General features: G+C 39.1%; 1 protein-coding gene across 2 annotated transcripts in view; it reads right to left on the minus strand.

The window, feature by feature from the left end:
• kcnh5b (potassium voltage-gated channel, subfamily H (eag-related), member 5b) overlaps positions 1–22,341 on the minus strand; it is a 177,646-nt gene that overhangs the window by 74,334 nt on the left and 80,971 nt on the right. For both annotated transcript variants that reach the window (XM_040041721.1, XM_040041720.1), the window contains exons 9-11: positions 11,419–11,618; positions 5,393–5,452; positions 2,890–3,082 (exon numbers count right to left, since the gene is read on the minus strand). In XM_040041721.1, the coding sequence (XP_039897655.1) occupies positions 2,890–3,082; positions 5,393–5,452; positions 11,419–11,618 (453 nt within the window). The remainder of the gene's footprint in view (positions 1–2,889; positions 3,083–5,392; positions 5,453–11,418; positions 11,619–22,341) is intronic.

Genomic DNA, 22,341 nt, shown 5'->3' on the forward strand with positions numbered 1-22,341 from the left:
CTTTGCTTCTTTTTCCTGCCTTTTCAGCCATTTGAGGGCTTTTTTACACTCTCTCTGTAAGTTCAGTGTCTGCTATTTCTGTCTTAATTCCCATTACTTCCATCTTCTCCTCTACCAGTGTTGTCTGGACTTCCAACAATTCCTTCTTTCCATTTTCAGCTTTCTTCTTTGCACACAGTGTAAAGAGTTTGTCTTTGTAGAATGTTGTGAGTTTGTTTACTGAGTTTGTCTATTGTCACTTTCTTCTCCTTCAGGCTGCTTCACGTAGTTGCTCTTTCAGCTAGCAGATTTTCAATGGCCTGCATATGTCTTTGTGAATCCTCTTTTAACTGGAAGTTCTCAGCCTGGGTTGCTTCTCAATCAATTCACAGATGATAGTTCGTGGAGCAGCGCTCACCAATCCTGTTGTTCACCTGGAAATGCAGCTACATTAGAGAAGTTCAGAGGAGTTGATGTTTTCTTCTTCTCACGTTGCCTGTTGCGGACTGTAGTTTCTATCTTGTTGCACAGCTACTTATGTAGACACACTTCTCTAGCAGTTGTAGATGTGGTAATGTGTCCGCTTACTGACAAATCAGACAGTTAGGAGGAGCTAAAATTTTTAAATAGTGTCTCAAGTCTTTGTTTTCCTGAATGAAAATCAGTAATAAATACAGAGTCCTAAATGCAACTTTATTGCTTGATTTTTAAAACCTTGTGGCTGAAAATAAAAGTGTTGCCTCATTCATGTTGTTGCGTTAACAAAGTTGGGCGTCCTTGTATGGTGAGAGCAACACCCCGGAGGCGTAAAAACGAAAACTATCTTATGGAAATTTGAAGATGAATTTAAATGTCTCCCCCATGTCTTAACAATAAAGCTTTTATTTTTTAATTCACACAGTTTTCTTCCTGCCTTCAAACAGGCCACACTTTATTAATATATCAGCTCTTTTCCATTCTTACTGACCAAAACGTTTACATCACTGTAAACACAAAGATACTGTACAGCGCTTTACCTCTTGCACCTCTAATTCATCAGCAGAAGCCCAGTTACTTGCATTCTAATCTTATAGTTTACTCTTCCTTTGTAAAACAGCTGGGTTAACTTAGCAAGTTGATAATTGGTTGCCTCTCCTGATCTCCTGAGTCAGGGTGTGTCAGTTCAGCTGGTAGAACGATACCCTGGGTGTGTTGAACCTGATTCATACCACAGGGCTCAGAGTTCTGCTGAACAGTCTATTTGTTCTAAAGTTTGAAACATGCTCTGCCTACACTGAACAGTACGACAAAAACATAAAAACCTCTCCTGTTGCCTAGCAAAAGCAGCTGTTGACCAATGGATGCTGTGAAAAGTTTTACTTTTTTAGGTTGTTTCAATGTTTATGAAAGAAGACATGTCCAAGTATCCCTAGGCTGAGATGGAAAAGTAAAATAATGCCAGACAGTCACTGCAGGAATTAACATCAGCCATTTAGTTTTCTTTAAACAGAGAAGCTGGGTCCACCTCAGGAAAGTTCAAGCAATCGGCACATTATTTCCTGCATTCTGGTGAACTTTTTCCCCAAATGTAATTTAACAGCTCAGAAGTGTTTCAGATTATTTCTGTTCATGTTCAGAACTTTCTGTACTTTGCACACAGATCTGAGTTTTAGGACTCGCGTTCATCTAAACAAGTCTGTCTCAAAACAGGAAGCACAGAAAACATTATCCTAATAATAGGAAAATAACCATCACACCAATGTCACACTCTCGCCCTTTACATACTAGCGTCTCCATTACTGAGATCATAACAGCGATTTTTGTGGATGTGCATGTTTGTGCACGTGCTACTTCATCTAAGCTTCTGCACACGCACCAGATGATCTTTTGCTGTGCAGCTTTGCACTCATTCTTCATACTAATAATCATTTGTTCTTGTTATTCGCTGTTGGTAAACGCTCATTTGGGGCCCGCTGATGATTATGAGAAAGCGCCTTTCACTGGATGCCTTGAGCATCAGTGCTATCTGTGCACACCTCAATAAAAAGCATTTTCCCTTTCTTCTCTCTTTCTTCTCCACCTCATAAATATTATACAGTACAAGGCAGCAGAGAGCGATATGTACAGCAGCAGATAAGAGACACACTGTTTGGGTTTAACACTTGAAAGTCCAAACTGACGTCAACTTGCTGATGTGACTGAACATATCTATTAAAGTGGCTCCTCTCTGAAGTGTGCCCACACATTCACTTTCTCTTGTTTGCAAGTTTAAAAGTCAAATATAAAAACAGCAGGTCCAATTGTTTATCTTGTGTGCTTGGAAAGGTTTGCATAACCTGTTGTGTTGTGAAATCTGCTCAGATCTCAAGGGTCAAAAAGAAGAAAGAATCTTGAGATCAAACTATTTAACAAATCCACCTGTCACCTGGCTGACCTTCTCACTGGCTGCCTGAAATACACAAAATTATGTTTTTGTATTTTCAGATGTTAAAGTAGTTTAAGTGTTTTATTAAATTTTCTTCCTGACTTCACCTGCTGGCTTCTCATGAACTCTTCTCATGAATGTGTCCCTTTTCCCAAGGCACATATTTCATGTTTGTTTTCATTTTAATAATTGCTTTATGGATAACTGACAAATTCAATATTTATTGTGCATGTGCAGCAATCTTTGAACATGCCAATCTCCTTACCTCAGTCGACATTTTGAGAAAGACTTTTTTGTTGTTGTTGCACAATGATATCTAATTTAAGAATTTCTACTTTCCAAACATGGCATTACATCCAAAAGATGACTACGTGAATATGTTTGTTGCTTAAAGGTCAGAAAAGAAAAGGTGATGCTTTGCAATTGTTTTGACCAGCAGTCCAAATACTAGAGTTAAGTTCAATTTTCAAACCTGTCAGAATCAAACTAATTCAGTGATCACGTACCTAAGATGGCAATGACTTCGTCGTCCTGGATGACCTCCAGTGACCCCGACACCACGAAACAGAGGGTGTCAACGCTCTCCCCGGCGTGAAAGATCAGGTCTCCTGGAGCGCAGTGGGTGGTCTGAAACTCGACTGCCAGTGAGCGCAGGCAGCCATCACTAGCTAACCTGAATGCTGGATGTTCGTTGAACACCTGAATAAGAGAATCAGATTGAAGAGTTAGACTGGGAAAAAATGACCAGATAGGATGTGGTGCATTATACTGCTGAAAGAGGCCACAGCCATCAGGGAATAGGGTGTACATGGTCTGCAACAACGCTTAGGTAGGTGGTACGTGTCAATGTGACATCCACATGGATGGCAGGACCCAAGGTTTCCCAGCGGAACACTGCCCAAAGCATCACACTACTACTGCCGGCTTTCCTGTTTCTTTTCAGCACTGATGACAGTTTTTAAACCAAATTTTAAAGCAAGTTTTTCTTTCAACGCCTTTGGATGGCTGACGCTCGAGGAACACAGACACACTACAGCAGGCTTGGAGGGCTTTCTTTGAAAAAAAAATGTTCTCATCTCATAAGTGGACAAGAACACTTTAGATTTCATTGCTTCCTCGTTTTACTATCTGCAGAAGTACACATTTTCTGATATCCTTGAGAAAATGAAACCGTTTCCACCAGGTGAGATAATCCATCAGAACACCAGGGGAAGATTTTATTTGGTTTGTGCAAGAGTGTTTTTATATCAGTGCTCCTTGTCAATCACCTGAAGCCCTCAAGCAGAAATGTAAGCCTCCATCTGAAATAATCACTCAGAAGCACATCTCTCAAACTTCAGTGTCGCGTCTTTGTGGTTTCGCTCTTGGAGTCTTGTTTTGCCAGGACAGCAGGCAGCACACCGTCAGCAAATTGCAGCACAATGTGAGTGCATGAAGTGGTTGAGGTTTAAGGGATACAACACCTGAAATGTATCTAGTGTGGCACCGTTAAAGTGTTCACATCATATTAGCTATGAGCTGCTTCATATTAAAACTGAAAGGGAAGAAAAAAGGAGAGGTTCAGATTTTTCCTGTTTTCTTTTTGTTAATCACTTTGAAAAAAATGTGGGGCTTAATTTAAATTGTATTTGCATCTTAACCCAACCTTTGTGGGGGGGAAAACAATTTAATGGACAGGACAGGACATGAAATACTGGTAAAAGTAAACAAAAATCTTGTTTTTTTAAAAAAAAACAACTAATTCCACTTCTTTTGTGAAATAAAACCAAAGCACAATATCTTCTTCCTTTGAAACTCCTAAATGACATCCAGCTTTAATTTCCTCTTACAATTAAACAGAATGTCTTCTTGTCCTGTTTCACAATCTTTTATCATAGTCAAACATCCCTGAAAAATTAGATGTATTTGAAACGAATGTAGTGCGTGAGCTTTATTTCAGAAGAGACACTGAAAATCAGCCGCACTGCATGACAAGACTAATTTTAGTAACTTCTGACTAACTGTCATTGGAGACGGTTGTCACACAGCACAATTACCCAACTGAAGGTGTCCTCTGATCACGCCACTTTAGCATTTGACATCTCCTAGAGTTTTGAGAACAATATCATTGCATGTTAAGTGATATCTAAAAGACTCTGAGCACAATTAACCTTCACTCAGTTATAGAACAAAAGCTCCTGATGCTGATGCTGTATAGTCAAAAAAGCACAACATCTTTCGCTGCTCTGTATATGACCCACAGATATATTTGAATATACAAACCAGCAGCCATGCTTCTATTCAGGCACTAGTGAACTATCCTGGAGATATACAATGATAAGTGGAGACAAACTTTCTTTATCGGAACAAAAACAAAACAGAAATTTTATTTCTATTCCCTATGCCTTTCTCTCTTTCCTTTACCCCCAACCGGTCGAGGCAGCCAGTCATCAAGGAATCATCTGATTGTAGGGATTTCTCTTTTAGTACCATAGAGTCTTTACTTTATGGTACAAGGCACTTTGAGGCAAATGTTGTACTGATTTGGTGCTGTATAAATAAAACTGAATCAAAATTGAACTAAAGAACTGAAAGGTATGCCATGCTATGCCACAGAAACATCATGTCTTACTTCCCATCTGACATAAGACATGATAGTTGTCACTAGCAGCTGATTTTTCTGGAATGAGGGAAGACATTATAAGAACAAGTGTGTAATTGCTGCAGGTGTTTGACTTAAAGCTGTGCCAAAGCCTTGACTCCAAGTTTATGCTAAGCCCCAGCAAGAAAAAGACTCTGTCCTCTCTCAGCAGTGTGCACACGCCTCTCTAATCTCAACTTTGTTGCCAACCATATTGAAAGGTCTGCCAAAGTGTAGCTATTAAAGAGACTCACTCAGACACATAAAGTTACATATCATAGCAGGAGCTTATTTTTCACTACCTTGAGACACACATTATTGCACCTTTCATAACTCAATTAAGCATTGTAACAGAACTGATGTATGGATATATGAAAATAACTGCATACCTTCCTGTTGAGATGGACACAGATGTCGGCCCGCATGTCCTTGGGACAGATGGATAAGACCTGTAACACAAGAAACATGAGAGGATGACTAACAGCACCTTCCTGTTGTCCAACGGCTTCCTTGGTGACCTTCTCTGGATGCATACCAGGTATCCAGCTAGTAGGAGAATCCCAAGTAGACCCTGAGATTATATGAACCTCATCCGACTTGGGTTCTCTGGGTTCTCTGGATTTCCCAAGTCTTGAAAATGTTGTTGGGGAGACAGATTCAGGGCTACTTTGCTTTGGTTCATCTAGGCTAGGCAACAGAAATTTTTAAAGAGAGGTCAGCGGTCAGGGTCAGCTACACTGTAGCCGTCACCTTCCTCTGTCATACTACATCTGTCGGATTGTCAAGTAATTCAAAGTGTTAAGAAAAGAACGTTTGAAATTCAAACCTAAAGACAAGTGGAAATCCTTTAAGCTGCGTGATGTTTGCTTTCTGCCTTCTTATTGTTTTTGCAGTGAGACCTGTTGCATTCCTGTTTTTATTCTCAGACCACCTAACACACATTCCCAGATCTCTGATGTTGAACTTCTACAACTGTGCCATCAGCAGCGTTCTGACGTATGGATTTCTAGTGTGGTTCCCCAGCTGCACCAAGGCCGATCAGCAAGCACTCCAGCGGGTGGTGAAAGAAGCTGGCAGAATTATTGGAACAAGTCTGCCAGAGATTAGTAATATCTTCCCCACTCGCTGTCTGCGGGACCAACATCACCCTGCGCGCCACCTTTTCCACCTGCTGCCCTCAGGGAGAAGGTACAGGTCTATACAGGCCAGAACATCCAGACTGGCCAACAGCCTGTATCCACTGTCCGTGAGGCTCCTGAACTCTCTGCCCCCCTCTCACGGACAATAACCATATCCAACTTCTTAATAGCACTGAACTGGTCTGCATTGGTGCATCATATCTTTATTCTCTTTCCCCCTCCTGCCCCCCCCCCCCCTCTTTCTTAAATAGATAACTATCATATCTGACATCATATCTCACAGTACAATAATATTGAACGGGTTGCATTGTTGTACTTTGTCATGTTTCTCAGGTCTTTGTCTGAATTTCTTATGAACATTACTTGTCATGTTCTCATGTTGTTGCTAAGGATTGTCTTATTGCACTGGAGTCACACTGGGTTAAATATTTACACTTGGGTTTTAAGGGGTATTTATTATTTTCTTCACTATTTTATTTACGGGTTGTACGGAAGCCCCAAACGCAATTTCATTGTTCTCTGACAATGACAATAAATAAATACTTACTTACTTACTTAACTAACTCTGCATGATTCACAATTTAAAAACACATATCTTTATTTCTGTTGTGTGTGTCTTTACTCAACCACCCCAGTTCATGTTCTGTCTTAAGCAATCTGTAATAGCTCCTGTCTTTTAAGGCCACTCTGCCCAAAAACCTACTATTTCTGTGCTTGGCCGACTTCTGTATGCCTTCTAGGGGCAGCAGCCAGTTCTTGTGAGCTGTGGGCAGTAGTGGCATCACCTGGATGTCATAGGTGTGTTGTGCCTGGAGCAGATGACCGTATCAATGAATGTACAAGTATTCCCTCTGAGGTTTTGGCTCACGAAGAATACTACATTTGTTTGCCTCATTATTAGAAAGCCCATTTTATCTGATTGTTCAACAATATGAGGATATGAGAGAAGCGTAACAAGGTTCCTTTTAAAAAACTTCTCATTGATGCCATGTGGCTGAGGAAGGGATTTGGAAGATAAATATTTCAACGCTCAATGCAGTGTTTTAGATTATGACAAACATGAGGTGTCTATGCAAGGTGAAAGAACAATATATGTGCATTGAGTTTATTGAACATTGTTGCTGCAAACAAAAGCTAAATGGTAAATGGGCTTTTACTTATATAGAGCCTTTCTACTCAGTTTGAGCACTCAAAGCACTTTCTACTACAAGTCTCATTCACCCAATTACACACAAAATGCTTTATCTGACATTCACACAGATGCATCCTGGTTCAGTATATTGCACAAGGATACTTGAGCACAGGGCTGTTGGTGCTAGGGATCAATCCAACAACACTCCAGTTGGCAGACATCCACTGACCACCACCTGACCCACAGCTGCTCCATCAGCCTTATCTTATTTTCATCCTGGGCAGTGTATTTGTAGTGTGATTGCCTTGGATCAGTAGAAAGTCAGTTGCAGAAAAAGACCAGAGGCTTTCTTGCTCAAGAACACTTCAGCAGAAAGCAGATGCTGTCAGAGAAGATCAAAAACCTCAACTTCAAAGTGAAAGCTTATTTGTTTTGAAACCTGATTTTTCAGAAACTTCCCGTCTGCTTATGAGTGACAGATTTTATATTCCAGTTTGTTTAGTTGCATTCATTACCTCGCAGTGAAAACAACTGCAGCAAAGGCAGACTGTTAATGATAACCGTTTAGTGTAACTCATTACACACTTTTTAAAATCTGTCACAATAAATGAAGTACTTAGCAAAATCAAAGAAAACAAAATATCATCCTCCATAAATGCTGCCATCTTACATATGAACAAAATTGAGGAGTGGGGGAAAACTTAAGAGAAAAAAGACATATAAAAGTATTTTATATTTTCTTTGCTCCATTTAATGTGGATCATACAGTATCAAGAAGCCTTTGGGAAACACTGGTCTTTTTTGGGTGTGTACTCATATAAAGAGCTGACTATGAACCATATAACGGCTCCCAAAGTGACAAACTTATCTACCAATTGGTCTCAGCTCTGACAGTGAGGTATTTATCCAGAGAGCAGGAGCAAAACTAGCCTTATGTCTCTTCAAAAGTGTATAATTATCTGGGACTGATGAAGAAGAGGCTAAACTGAAAATAACGTTACTGGGAAAGTAAACTAAATGGGCAGAGAAAGAAGGCATGGACAAAACTTGAAAACAGGAAATAAATAATAAGAAGATTACATGAGGCTTATCTTGGATCATGAGTTTATAATGTGCCAGTCTCCAGTTCAGCCAAAAAAACAAAAAAACAACAGGCTTTAATATTATTTCATATTTAATAAAGAACATAAAAATAAACAAAAGACAGCTAATCTGTTTAATATCGTCAAAGTTAAATCAAACTGGGGAAATTTCAAATCTCAAAGTCTCAAAAATGGAGGTTCAAACAGTATTATTGCAAAATGCAATATATACATATATGTATGTATACATGTATGTATTTGGTTAATTAGCAACCAAGGCTTAATGTCTATTTGGTACAATTTTAGTACTTGGAAAAGAGAGCTTTTCATCTAGTGTATATCTGGCATTTAGAACAGTTCTGTTCTAAATATTATTTATTATTTAATATGTATTTAATGGTAAATGATGTGGGGTGATTAGCTAACTCTGATGTACGCACAAAGTATACAGGTATTGTGGTAGTGTGCTGAAATATCATCATGAAACATTATGCCTTTGGACCACTTTTCTATGGGTAATCGTCATAATGTGAAGATTTTATGTATGTGTGTTCCTTATTTCCTCCTAGATGAGAAGAACGATCTTGAGGAAACTTTGTATAACGAAAATTAAATATCTAAATCACATATAAAATGTTTTATACAAGCTCTACAATCATATTTATACATTTGACAGGTCAGCTGAGTAGAGAATGGAATTTCAGATTAGAATCTTGTGCCATAATTTAAGCGTGCACATATTTGCATGTTCTCTAGCCCTGTGAAGACCATGCACTCGCTCAGGGTAGTCAACTTGATGATAATGACAGTGAGGAAGAGTGGAACCCACAAACAGTTTTAAGGTGCAGTTAGGAGGTAATGTGTGTGGGTAAGCACCAACATCTGTATTGGTGTATGTGTGTTAGGAACATAGATAGGACTACAGAGGGGCTCGTGAGGTACCAGGATTCAATGGTACTCCAAAAGTCAGAAATGTGATGTCCACCTCACATTTACAAGCAACTGCTTCCTGAAGTTCCACACATAACGGTTATTAATGCCACACACACACACACACAAACACACACAGGTGTAAAATGCAGGGTTCATACACCTTTTTCAGGGTCAAACTCAAGCATTTTTAAGCACTTTAAGGTCCATTTCAAGCTTTTCCAGCACATTAACAAAAAAGTATGCATGTTTCACTTCACATCACCTCAGTAAGACCATGTGAAAATTAAAACAAATCATATGAGGTTGACTGAAACGCTTTTGTTCCCCTTTTGCTAAAACATAGAAAAACACACCATACAAAATACTGCAAAACAAAAAGGCTGCCTTATATGTAGATAGTGTCGAAACTCAAAACGCACATCTCACTTAAAATTTAAGACGTGTAAATGTGAACAAATCCACTTGTTAGAGATATTAATCTCCTGTTGAAAAAAAACAACCCCACAAAACAAGACAACTGCACCAAAAACCACAAAATACTACACACCGCAGCCAAATTAATATCTCATCAGATATTGATGCTTCTTTCATATGTGACACAAAAAACAGGAGACAGATGTTTGTTTGTTTTTTAAAGCTCATCCATTCAAAATTAACTGTAAGATGTTTAACTACATCGCTGCTGTGTTATTGTTGAAGTCCTAAATTATCACCTTTAAAGTGTTTGTGCTAATAACATCATGTACAGTAAGACAGGCATGGAGAACAGCACTGACTGGGAGAGGCTTTGAACAGATGACATACTCAGTTCAATTCAACATATAAGACTTTAAGAATGCACAATCATCTATCAAAAACCTATTTATTTAATCTATCATTTGTGAGGTTATTATGTACAATTATAATGTAATGTTCAGCTGCCTTAAATAAACAGGCAGCCTTAAAGTATGAAATATTCATTTGTCTTCTGTCTCAGTGGCTGATAGTGCCCCACAGGCCTCAATGTGAGCTTGTAGCCATTATAATGTTGAAGTTGTTTAACGATTAACAGATTTTGAATGAAAGCAAGGGAACTTCGGTAGCACAAAAAAAGTGCCTATTCTTTGTGCACATATGGATCAGTCATATTACCATTGTTTCCCACTAAGGTGTTGCCAAAGGCACCTAGTTAACGCTTGAAAAAGCTGCAGCAATACACAAAAATATAATCAATATTCTATTTACTTGGTGACAACGCCGCTTTTAGCCTTCAATCAGAAAGCCTTAATTGGGCTAGTTAAGCATCAGGCTAAGGCTTAAAGCTTTCACTTAAGGAAAGTCACTCACATTACTGCTACTGCTACGTAATCTTAGTTAGGTTCACAGCATATTCCATAAATTACCGTGCCATAACTAACTGTTATAACAGCGCTGCCATATTGCATCATACTGGGTGCATTTCAGTCATTTATACACATAGCTAGTTTCCTAGCTATGTGTAACGTACACACTCTCGAAATAAAATACATGAATAGAACTTCAATTTAATGTATATATTCTTCACCAAAGTGCAGATGTCTGAAACAAAATGAGACAATAGCCTTTAATATGTACATTCCCAAATTTCATACATTTTGGGGGAAAAAATTAAGAGTCTTTTTTTTTGTTAAAAGTTTCCTGACACTATATGTTTGTGTAAATTAGGTTAAAACTCATTTATATTCACTTTCATTACTGCACATAATACTGAAATGAACACTTGTGTGTATTTTAAGACGTTTTCTCTTTGCTCTGAAAAAAATGTTATGTAGATTTTTATTTATTGATTGATTTACTTTAAGACTCTTTGAGAACACTGATACAGCAGCTAATTTTGAGACGTATATGGGTAAATGCTCTTAAATGTACTGTTTTTGGATGTTATAAGCATCTATGACTATTAAATATAAAACCATCACTCTCAAGCTTTTGCTTCCTGACACATCACTTGATGCTTTGTAATCTGTATAAATGGCAAAAAGCGACACGGTGTCTGGCTTTTTCAATTCCAGCCCGGATGATTACTGTAGCACAAAATACCAAATCTCCATAAACAGATGGCACATCAGTAATACATTAGCTTTACCTGACATGTTGCGTCTCAGTCTCACCTTTTCCGTGTCGATGCCTTTGGTCATGGACCAGGTGGAGACGATGTAGTCCATCACCCTCTCACTTAGACCCTTGGGAACTTGGTAGAGTTTCAGGAAATCCCTGACATTGTTGAGCATCTCATGGTAGCGATTGGTGTTGGCATACATCTGCTGGAAAATCGTGGTCACATTTCCAAAGATGGTGGCATAGAGCAGAGCTAGAAAGCAAGTAGGAGAAGAAATATGAAATGTATAAAGCGCTCATTTCAAAAACATTTGATGAAAACAATTATTTTGACTTGAACTAAATATCTGCTTACTGCAACACACCGAGCCAAAAATCTAATGTTTTAAAAATCCACCACAACATTTAAAGCAACTGGTCCTTCTAGATAGAAGAGTCTTGGCTTGGCAGACCTTCCAAACAAATCGTACTTGTACAGTCTTTCGCAATTTCTCTGAGCATGGCGCAGTCTGACCTTCAGTGAATTTGCTGGAAAGATTGAGGCATTGGGTTTATACCAATACTCCTGAATACTCCAGACTAGCAAAGCACCAAACCTCTGCTTTTATAGAGGTGATCCCAATCGCTGATGATCATTTAATTGGGTGCATTTGATTAGCAGAACATGGCTTCTACTTACCCTCTGAGTTTCTATGGAAGAAGAGAGGGTATATTTAGTTTGTTACACTGCATAGAGTCCCAGGAAAACTTTCTTTTTCACATGACTGTAGGTACAGCTTTTGGTAACAAGACCCTTCTGCCAAGGGTCCGATGCGATGGACAAATGGAAAAACTTCAACAACAGGAAAAGTCCTGTTGTCTAAGATGAAAAAGGCAAAGATGACTTAGAGTGGCTGAAAACCAAAGAGGTTTGTGTTTGGCTTTGGTTTGTGTTAGGTATTATACTGAATAACAGCTTAAGAATTTAGATGTCTAGACAGTGTTTAGTTAGAAATCGCGACAGTGTAGAAGCTTCAAGGTGAAGGGACACCAAGTCCTATGATAAGGTCGGTCATCCAGACCCTGTGAGATAAAAACAGTATCCAGTCTCAGCCAGAATTACTCTCACGGTCATTAGAAGAACAAGTTATCAGGGAAAAGATGTGAGGAAGGGGAACCTTCCGCCTTCTAGGTGCAGGTCTCCAGGGCAGAGAGACAGAGTGCTGAGAAGCTGGGACTAGCCAAAGCGCCAAAGAAGGGAGAGTTAAATTTAAACTCTAACTTCTCCCCACCTGTTTTAAGCAATCTGATACGTGCACATTTTCCATATAAAACTCTGTGTAATGCTAAGATAGGTACTCTCATGGCTGCAGTTACTGTTTAGATGAACGATGTAGATAAACGAACGCGTTCATAGTGTCAGCACGCCAAATATCTTTAGGTAAGATAATCACCCCACGCTGTTCTCTGATGCATTGATCGGAGTGTGAATGTTAGACAGAATGCACTTAAGCACAGGAAAAAGTTCTTGGGTGGGTAGATGAAAGGAGGCGTGTTGTATAAAGCACGTTGAATGCCATGGTAGAGCAGAAAACTGCTACATAAGAACCAGTCCAGTTACCAAATATCTTCAGATGAGTATACACTTGTAGGAGAGAGCTGCATGACTTGAAAGACTTCAAAAACAACATTAACTTGGCATTATTTGAAGCAGATGGGTAATCACCAAAAACTGACTTTTTATTAGCCAAATACAAACAGATGTTTGTGACAGTGGCTTAGAGGGGTGCAGGTTTGAGTAATCATCTAAAGCCACTTACAAAAGTCAGGCAAACTTAGAGATCAGTGTTAGATGTATATTATATAATGTCTCCTGGTGATCAAGAGTGTTTCTCACCTTTGAAATTTAAAGCCATCATGCGTCACTGCTCAGCCTCCTCACTATCCTGCTTGTACTTTACTGTTTCCATAGAGACCTCACTCAAAATAGTTTTTTGCCTCCTCCCAGACAATACAAGTGACAAAGGAAAGAAAAAAGAAACAATAATTTGGAAGACTTCTGAAAAATCTTGTGGTTTGCAGGAGGTGGAGGGAATCTGACGACATGATGTGTGAGAATGCAAGGCTGGGGCAGAATGAATGTACAGTACAAAGGGGTAGTTTGTAAAGAAGGATCAAAGAGGCAAATGTTGGATTTTCTTGCAGTAACTGTGCATTCAAGATAAACTCTCTATATGGATGCTGTATGAGGTAGTGTAAAAATAGTAAATTAAAAAAACAAAGAAAGTGAACCAGAAACATGACAAAAACAAAGTGTGTATGTGTGCACTTCTTTTCCTCGGACAGTTTATCTCACAGAAGCAAGTCTACAGAGACTCAAAAAGAAAAGAGTGTGTCTGAAAGAGAGACAAAACAAAGAATAAAAGCAGGACAGTCACACACATAAAGGTGTTGCATGTCAGTGGTGAGATAAGTCCTTCAAAGTCTGCTGCCTCCCAGCCTACAAAACCTTTCCAGGACCCCGTCAGCAATTCAGGAAGAATTCCAACAGCACATCTGGCCTGGAACTTAAGGTTCAGACTCACAGCTCTCCGCCCCCCAAACCCAAGACTTCTAATTGGCTGACTTGATAGCCCATAGGGAGGTAAGTGTCACCTCAGAACACAGAAAGGCAATGGTTTGAAGGTTAATTCAACCTTGGGATATCAATTTCTAGCCAATTTTATTTTATCTAAAGTAGTGACATGTGGATGTGTGGATGAGTATGAAGAGAAGCTGCAGAAGAAATCTGTGTCACCACAGTAAGTAACCACAGTACAAAAACTATTTGGGATGAAAAGCTAATTAGTACCATTCATCAGGTGTAAATGAGGTCTGGCTATCAGCACTTTGGAATACTGGTTGTCAAGGAAGCTCAAGACAAATAACAGGGCTCAAATTAAAACAGACTGCCAAAGAATTGAGCCTCCAAAGGTACAAAAGCAAGATATTCAGGAGTCTTTAAGATAAGCACTTGAACTTATAGTGTTAAAAAAAAACAGTTTAAATATGTTGAGTTTACAATTTCGGTACTTTCTCCTGTCTGTGTTGACTTAAGCACATTTCCATAGCTTATACAACCTGCCATGGCTTGAGTTTGGCCTGTGGAAATCAACCTTTTGAAGCTCACCACAATTGAGTCAGTCAAAGAAAGTCAAGAACTGGAATCATGCTGTTAAATAATATTTGCACCATATTTATAAACAAGTGTACAAAAATCTTGACACAAAGTTTTAAGAGTTCTGTTGATGAATCATTTCCCTGAAAAATTGGCTGACTCCATCTATTTTGCCAAAATTTCCTTGCAGCAACTCAAAATAGCACTCATTAGTTTGCATACATGAGAACTCCAAATGAGATGATAAATGGTAAACTGAAGAATCTCCACCAGATCTGAACCAGAGCATCACTGAGCTCCTGGACAGTCTGAGATACAACCTGGTGACGTTGAACGGAGCAAAACATATCCCAGAGGTGTTCCAGGACAGGATGAAATCCTTGGACCCAAGGTTTCATCCATATAACTAACGGCAGTCAGGGTGCTATTGCGCAGCCTGTTGAAGTCTGTGTTCCCTCCATGGCTACGTCCCACCAGACCATCAATGACCCACCACCAAACCGCATCATAGTATTCTTCACAGCTTCTCCAGACCATTTCCCATCTGTCACATGTGCTCAGGGTGAACGTACTCTCATCCGTGAAGAGCACAGATGGTGGACAAGGAGTGGACCTGCCATTTCTGGTATTCCACAGCAAATGCCAATCGGGCTCCACAGTGCTGGACCGTAAACACATGGTTCCACTAGAGGATGTCAGGCCACCCTCATGAAGTCTGTTTCAGTTGTTCTGAGACATTCCTACAGTAGCCTGCTGAAGCTCATTTTTTAGGGCAGTGGCAATGCTCATTCTGTTCCACAAAGGAGCAGGTACCATCCCTGCAGGTGAGTTAAGGGCCTCCTGCAGCAGATGGCCGCCCTGCCTGATCCTGGTTGTGTTGAAGGTTTCTTCCTGTTAAAAGGGAGTTTTTCCTTCCCACTGTCACCAAAGTGCTTGTTCATAGGGGGTCATATGATTGTTGGGTTTTTGTCGGTATGTGTCATCGTAGGGTCTACCTTACAATATAAAACACCCTGAGGCAACTGTTGTTGTGATTTGGCGCTATATAAATAATTGAACTGAATTAATTCCTGGAATCTCCACACTCCACACTCTTGGAACTGTGCTGGGAGACGCAACAAGCCTTTTGGAAAGGGCACGCATTGATGTGCCAACCTGGAGAATTGGAGTATCTATGCAACCATTGTAGAGTCTAGGTATCTCCTAATGCTACCAGTAGTGACAATGACCCTAGCCAAATGTAACCTAGTGAAAAACCAGGAGCGTAAAAATGTCAGTGGCCTCCACCTGTAAAACCATTCCTGTTTTGGGGTTTGTCTCATTGTTGCTCCTCTAGTGCACTTATTGTTTATTTCATTAACAGAAAGTAGCTGATACTGATTAACAACCCCTTCCTCTACTTATCTGATTAAAGTGTACCTGCAGTTTTTTTGCACAGTATATGTATTTTGGAGAAAATATATTCATACAGAAGTATCTGATCTCAGTGGGAGAGTAAATAAATAAATACAGAAGTAACCAACAAAGCCCTGGAATCACAGAAACCTGTTACTGATGGATCTCTGATTATGCATCGTTCTGTATCAGCTTCCAGAAACACTTTTCTGGTCTCACGTGAATTTAGACAGTTAATCCATGTAGTCAGGCTACGGTTGAAGCTGTCATCTCAATACTGCATTTAAAATCTGACCTGTCCCCTATGGCTCTATTTATTTAAATCTGTCTGTGTTTTCCCATCTGGTGGATACAGAAACAGGGGTGGCGAGTTTTGGGGGTGATAGAAAGTAGTAGATTTGCTAATATTTAATAAATGCCGAAGCACCCCAGGGAAGAGAAGACAAGATGCTGTCAAAAGTGAGGCTCTGATCAGCTGGTAGGAATCTTTTCAGGAAGTTTGTTTCTAAAACCACTGTGACACAAAGAAGAAAACTGGATTTAAACAATCCCCTGCACTGATGTCATATCAGCAGCAGTATTTTATAATAGCATACTCTGAACCCCATCAAGCAAACAGTGTGGACAGATCTGTCAGTTCAGCTTGTCTTGCTAAATTTGCTCAAATAGCTTTTGCCTTTAGTAAAAGTATATTACTTCCTGTTTTGTTTTCTACGGAATAGCCTCTAATCATTACCTGTTGCTTTTGTGAACCAAAGGATATCAACATCACCTCTCACTTGATAAGATTTTTCTTTAAAAAAACTTGTCTTTTGTCATGACTTTTTTTATCATTAAGGTGAATCATTCAAATGAGACAACGTTGGATATGTAGATATTTCCATATGAGTATTAAAATTACAAATGTACAAAGAAACATCATAAACCAGATGATGGAGCCAAAAAGCTCCCCATTTACATTACTTTTTTCAGCAATCCAACCTCCGTGTTGATATATTTTCTATTTCTATTTTTTAAATAATCTGCCAGAGGAGTTTAGGATGATTTGTCAGACTGAATGAGTGTGAGGGACAAAAATCTGTCAGTCTGTGTTAACGCCTACAGCCCAGACACACAGAAAAAAACCCTGTGATAAGGTGGCCTGCACACAAACAGAAGTACCCACACAAATGCAAAGATATACTGTAGAAGCATAAAAGACACACACACACACACAATCAAAGTGTATGATTATTTTTAAGTTTAACTTCATAAATAAACAGTGAATTCCAAGTTAACTGTTTGAGGGTAAGATATTACTTTCTATATTAAATTACTACTATATTATTCCTGTATATTTACTTTAAAAACCTAGTCAAGCCAGAGTCAAAACCTGATGTACTCCTAGTGTCGGTTCCTGAGTGGGATAAACGGGGAAGTACAATCTGGCCAAATCAAACATATGGATCATAAAAAATGAGATTTCCGTATTGGATCTATATGGGCCCAGGTTAAAAACAGCAACCTGATGAAGTTGGCCAACAGGGTGCTGATGGAAACTGTGCTACTGTTGGTCAAAAACAATGGAAGAAGAAAGGGGGAAGATATATTAGCAGGTAGTGAGAGAGAAGGAAAGACAGGAGTTTCCAGGTGAGCGTAAGGACTTGGTGATTGGAGTAAACTTTAGTGGGTTTGTAGGTTAAGGGAACAATGATGAGGAGGAGTTTATGGGTAGGTATGTTGCTAAGAAAGAAATGCAGGAGGTAAGAGAGAAGTGTACACAAGTGGACTATATCTTATGCCGAAGGTGCAATCTTAAAGAAATAGGAGACTGCAAGGTGGTGCAAGCTGCAAGCTGACGGGTTGGATCATGTCAAGTATCGGGTCAATATCTGGAGTGACCAGGATGGGCAAAATTAGAAATGAGTATGAGTAGAGAGACAACTCTCACATTGAGCAATTTGGATCCAAAGTTAGAAGGTTGAGACAGTTTGGACATGTGCAGAAGAGGGATTATACATATATTGGACAAAGGTTGTCGAAGATAAGCTGCCAGGAAGGAGGAAAAGAGAAAGACCACAGAGAAGATTCATGGAAGTACTGAAGGAGGACGTGCAGAGAGTTATTGTAACACAAGAATGCTAGGGATAGGGTTAGACCAACACGTTCTCACTCCCAAAGTGTAACATTTTGCGCTAGGTGACAAATCGTCAACATATTACGGTTTCGGCTACCCACCACGTTCCTAAATGACGACCTCGGAAAAAAGAGGAAATATGGGAACCGTCTGGACTCCATCTACACATGTTCGCTCTTTTTCTTCAAATCGCTTAGAAACACGCTATTTAACATCATTAAAGTCCTGGTTAAGATCAGGAATAAGGTTATGGTCAGGGCTAGGGATAAGGTTAGGTTTAGGGCTGGAATACAGGGCTGGAACGTCTATTACCGCGGGAGCGTCATTGCACTGGATTCCAGCCATAACCCGCCGCGTACCATAAGAATGCCGAAGGTCTCCTTTCGCGTTCCTCAGGAACGCCGCGGGACGTGACAAAACGTCGACATATTACGCCTCGGGAGTGAGAACGGGCTGGTTAGACAGAGGCAAATCATTTGATAAGGCACCCCCTAAAGGGAGCAGCCAAAATAGACAGAAGGCCTTTAGAAAAAAAGGTTCATTGTTTTTTTTTCACAGTATATTATTCAAATTAAATTCAGATTTTCATTTTCAGTCAATATAATCAAATGATTTACTGTCTCAAAATTTTTTGCTGTCTTAAAGATGAAAGATGAGAAGATTGGTGCTTCTTTTGTATGTGCATTTTCAGTTAGGATGTAGTCCATGCGATGGTAGTCAAACAGTCAAATAAATTAACATGCAATCAGTGAGAAGAGTGCTTTAATATATGAGGAATAAATATATTATAGTTATAAAAGCTTTTACAGTGAAAAGCTGATACTACCCATAAATTCCAGTATTGAAAATATTGACACACACAGACCTGACAACTTATGTGACCCAAATAGGCAAAGTGGAAATGAGCTCCCATCTGCGAGAGTCCTTTATTTTTAAATGATCTGTGGTCATTTTCACAAAGAAAATGAGATAAATTGCCTTTTTAGTTTCAGACACACCTGTAATCAATTTTGACAATGCTGCAGCATCGCTATTGCTTCACAGACCCATGGGGGAAAATGAATAGCAAGTTTTTACTACAAGCTAACAGCTTGTTATTTTTGATTTTATTGAATCGTGAGTTAGAATCTTTGTTGATGTCGAACAGAGCTCTCACTGGAATTAATTATGATGAGTAATATTAGACAACCCTGAAGCTGGAATTCATGTGTCAAATAAATAATTATATGATGGCATGGGAAAAAATCTAGAAGAACGCATACTGGCTAGCTGCCATGTTTATTTAAGTAACAGCAAAAATACACAGGAAAAAGTGTTTTCGTTTACTGACTGATCACAGAAAATCTCTACATTGATGTGTGTGTGTTGTCAGATGATGGATTTAACAGAAGCTCAGCTGTTGGATTCCGGTTGCAAATACATACCGAAAGAAAATTCAGTGGGGACGATGGTTCAAGAGTAACACCACCGCATAAATGTGTTTTAACGAGCACCAACTGTGCATCTAGATCTTTCTGGCTAAGTAAAATATTCTGGCTGATTGTCTCCAAATAAATCCTGACTAGAATGTATTGTTTACTTCTCATTAGGACAACCTAATAGACTATTTACTGCTGTGCAAACATTTTAATGGGTTTTGTAGTGAGTGAGTCGGGCGGCTGGTGGGAGGGTTGATGTGTGACAAATGTCTGTCTCCACCTTAGACCTAAACCCCCAAAGTGATTACACTCGAGAAATCCAGGAGAAAAACAGAAAAACATGTCCTTGTTTCAGAGAAAATCTAACCTCCTGAACATAAGGGCAAATTCAAAGAAAATGAAGACTTACATCCTGTAGAAATAACATCTTCATTAGAAATAACTTGGAATTCTTTTTTTTTTAGTTATGGAGCTAAAGTAAGCAGTACTGGAGCACTTAGCTAAGTTCTACTCAGGTAATAAAAATGACCTCCTTACAGGTCAAATTAACCTGTTTGCAGGTAGTGTCTCGCTGTTTAAGCTTATTAAGGCCCATTGTGCTTACTCTTAACTCTACATCTTTAACTGTGATCACTACTAGAGTAGTTTTCCATTACTCATCCAACTAATACTTGTTTATCTTATATAGTATTGGGTCCTGGTGCAGCACCTCTTCCTGTAATGCTACAGTCACACAGGGACAGTAGTTGGAGACAACAACACGACCAAAATTACAGTGACCATGTGTGCAATGCACTTGTAATCTTGTTGCCTTTAAATGATTTCTTTAAAAGACCCAGACCATGACTGCAAACACTCGCACTCAGCTGCAACCTTCAAAGTAACTTCAGTGTGTGAAGATCGCAATAAGAGGGAGCAAACTCATCAGTCTATCGGTTTGAAATTAAATGTGCTCAAGGTAGCAATTACATGCAATCTGTTTGTGATAATGTCGCAGTTATGGCAGTAAAAGAAAGTAACACAGATGCTGGATAAATGTTGCTGTGTAATAAATGGTTTTGGGTTGTTGTTTTTTTTACAGAAGATCACAGTTTAAGTTTCCAGAAACTGAAATTTTAAATTACATCTCACTCTGCAAAAGATATCCTGGTGAAAACCTGATAATGACACATATGAAGCTCAGAGATGAATCACCACATTTAGTTCTTTAATCACACCCATAAATCATGATTAAAAGAATAACCTGGGGTCAGCCGAATGCTCAGCAGGGTTACTTTACTGAGCGATGGTGCGGTGCTCGTTACATATCAAAACATACAATCACTATCAGGAAAAAAAGAAATCCCAAGTCCTCAGACTTGTACATGTTTTAGTAGTATAGCACTTTTTAAAAAAAATATTTATATTTATATATTAATATTTTATATTTGTATTTCCCCAACACTTTCATTGAACCTAGCTTGTTAGAAATTCCTCTCCTGAGGGTTTAAACTAAGATGTTTCCAGTGTCTTTTTTTCGGATTGCTTCATAGGTTTGTGTAGTAACTGCTAGGAAACTATAATACTAAGTGATGTATAATGTAAAACGTTTTTAGGAACAGCGGCAAAAATACAATTGCGTGTACTTCCTTTAAAAGAGCAGACACCGTGGAAATCCCTCTGAACAAGAACATATTCTAAATACAAACAATGTGCATCAGTGAACTCTTGCCTTGTTTTTACTGTTACTGCACTAATGTTTTTCATCTGGTGTTGTGAAGCTGAGAAGAGTGTTGTGGTTTCGCTAATGGGACCAAATTAAAACACAGCACAAACAAGCCAACTCTGAGGTTTCACTGCTGAAGGTAACAAGGCCATCAGGGGCTGAGCGGTGCTCCCTGTGGACCAGGGCAGGAATAATGAAGTCATGGAGGAGTACTCACATCGAACCACAAGCGCCTGGTAAACAATGAAATGGTTTTTATCAGGAGGGACAAGTGGGGCTGTGGAGAGCTTAAAATTAAAGTCGACTGTAGGATAACGTCAGGAAAGCAATGCTGTCATATGACGCGGCAGGTCAGAATGTGATCTTCTGATATGGACAAGTGAAACGAGGAGCAGGTGTTTAAAGCAGATGATTGTCCATGTTGTGTTTAGGTTCTGTTTGAATATGATAAGGTAGGTTGAATGTAGGACGTCAAGTAAGGACTGACTGCATTTTTTGTTTTGCAAATTATGCCTAAAATACAGGTTTTAAAAAACAAAACAGGTATGGGGAAGCAGGTTAACAAAACCATCAGGTCACCAGTCTGTCAGAGGGTTTATAAATACTCTACAGCTTTGAAACTACTATTATGAATTTAGGAGAGTTTTAGAGTCTTAATTTTATATAATGTCTTACATAACATATCTGCAAAGACGTGTTTATTGATCCATTCGAATGACTTATACATGCCTACTGGTTTGATATTTGCTTTTATTATGTTGTAAAGCCTTCTTAGCACCTGGATAGACCTCTGACCCCCTTATCTTTTCCACAGGTGTGATTTCCTTTTTTTTCTTTGAATTTTTGATCGTTCATTCTTTTCATTTCTATTTCTCTTAAAATTTTGAATGTACTTGCAACATGAATTTCATGTTTACGCATTACACAAGGTTCACGAGGTACTAGGTTTTGGACCAGCAGCTTTGAATTAAGAAGGCATGTCGACTGAGAGTATATGAAAAGCGAAATTGTCACGGTGTCAGTGAGATCTTTAAGTTTTCAGTGGTGACTTCCAATCTCTCACTGTTAGGGTATGACAAGAAATCTCAAAGTTCAGTGCACCTGTCTTGTATAAACTGTTCACTACTGTCAAGACTTGATACTTTTTGATTAGTCCTTGACGGTTCATTAGGAGACCCCAGACTGGCCTCTACGGAGTGCTGGCAT

Source organism: Simochromis diagramma, unplaced genomic scaffold (assembly GCF_900408965.1).
Source record: "Simochromis diagramma unplaced genomic scaffold, fSimDia1.1 OVJJ01000304.1, whole genome shotgun sequence".
Taxonomy (NCBI): Eukaryota; Metazoa; Chordata; class Actinopteri; order Cichliformes; family Cichlidae; genus Simochromis; species Simochromis diagramma.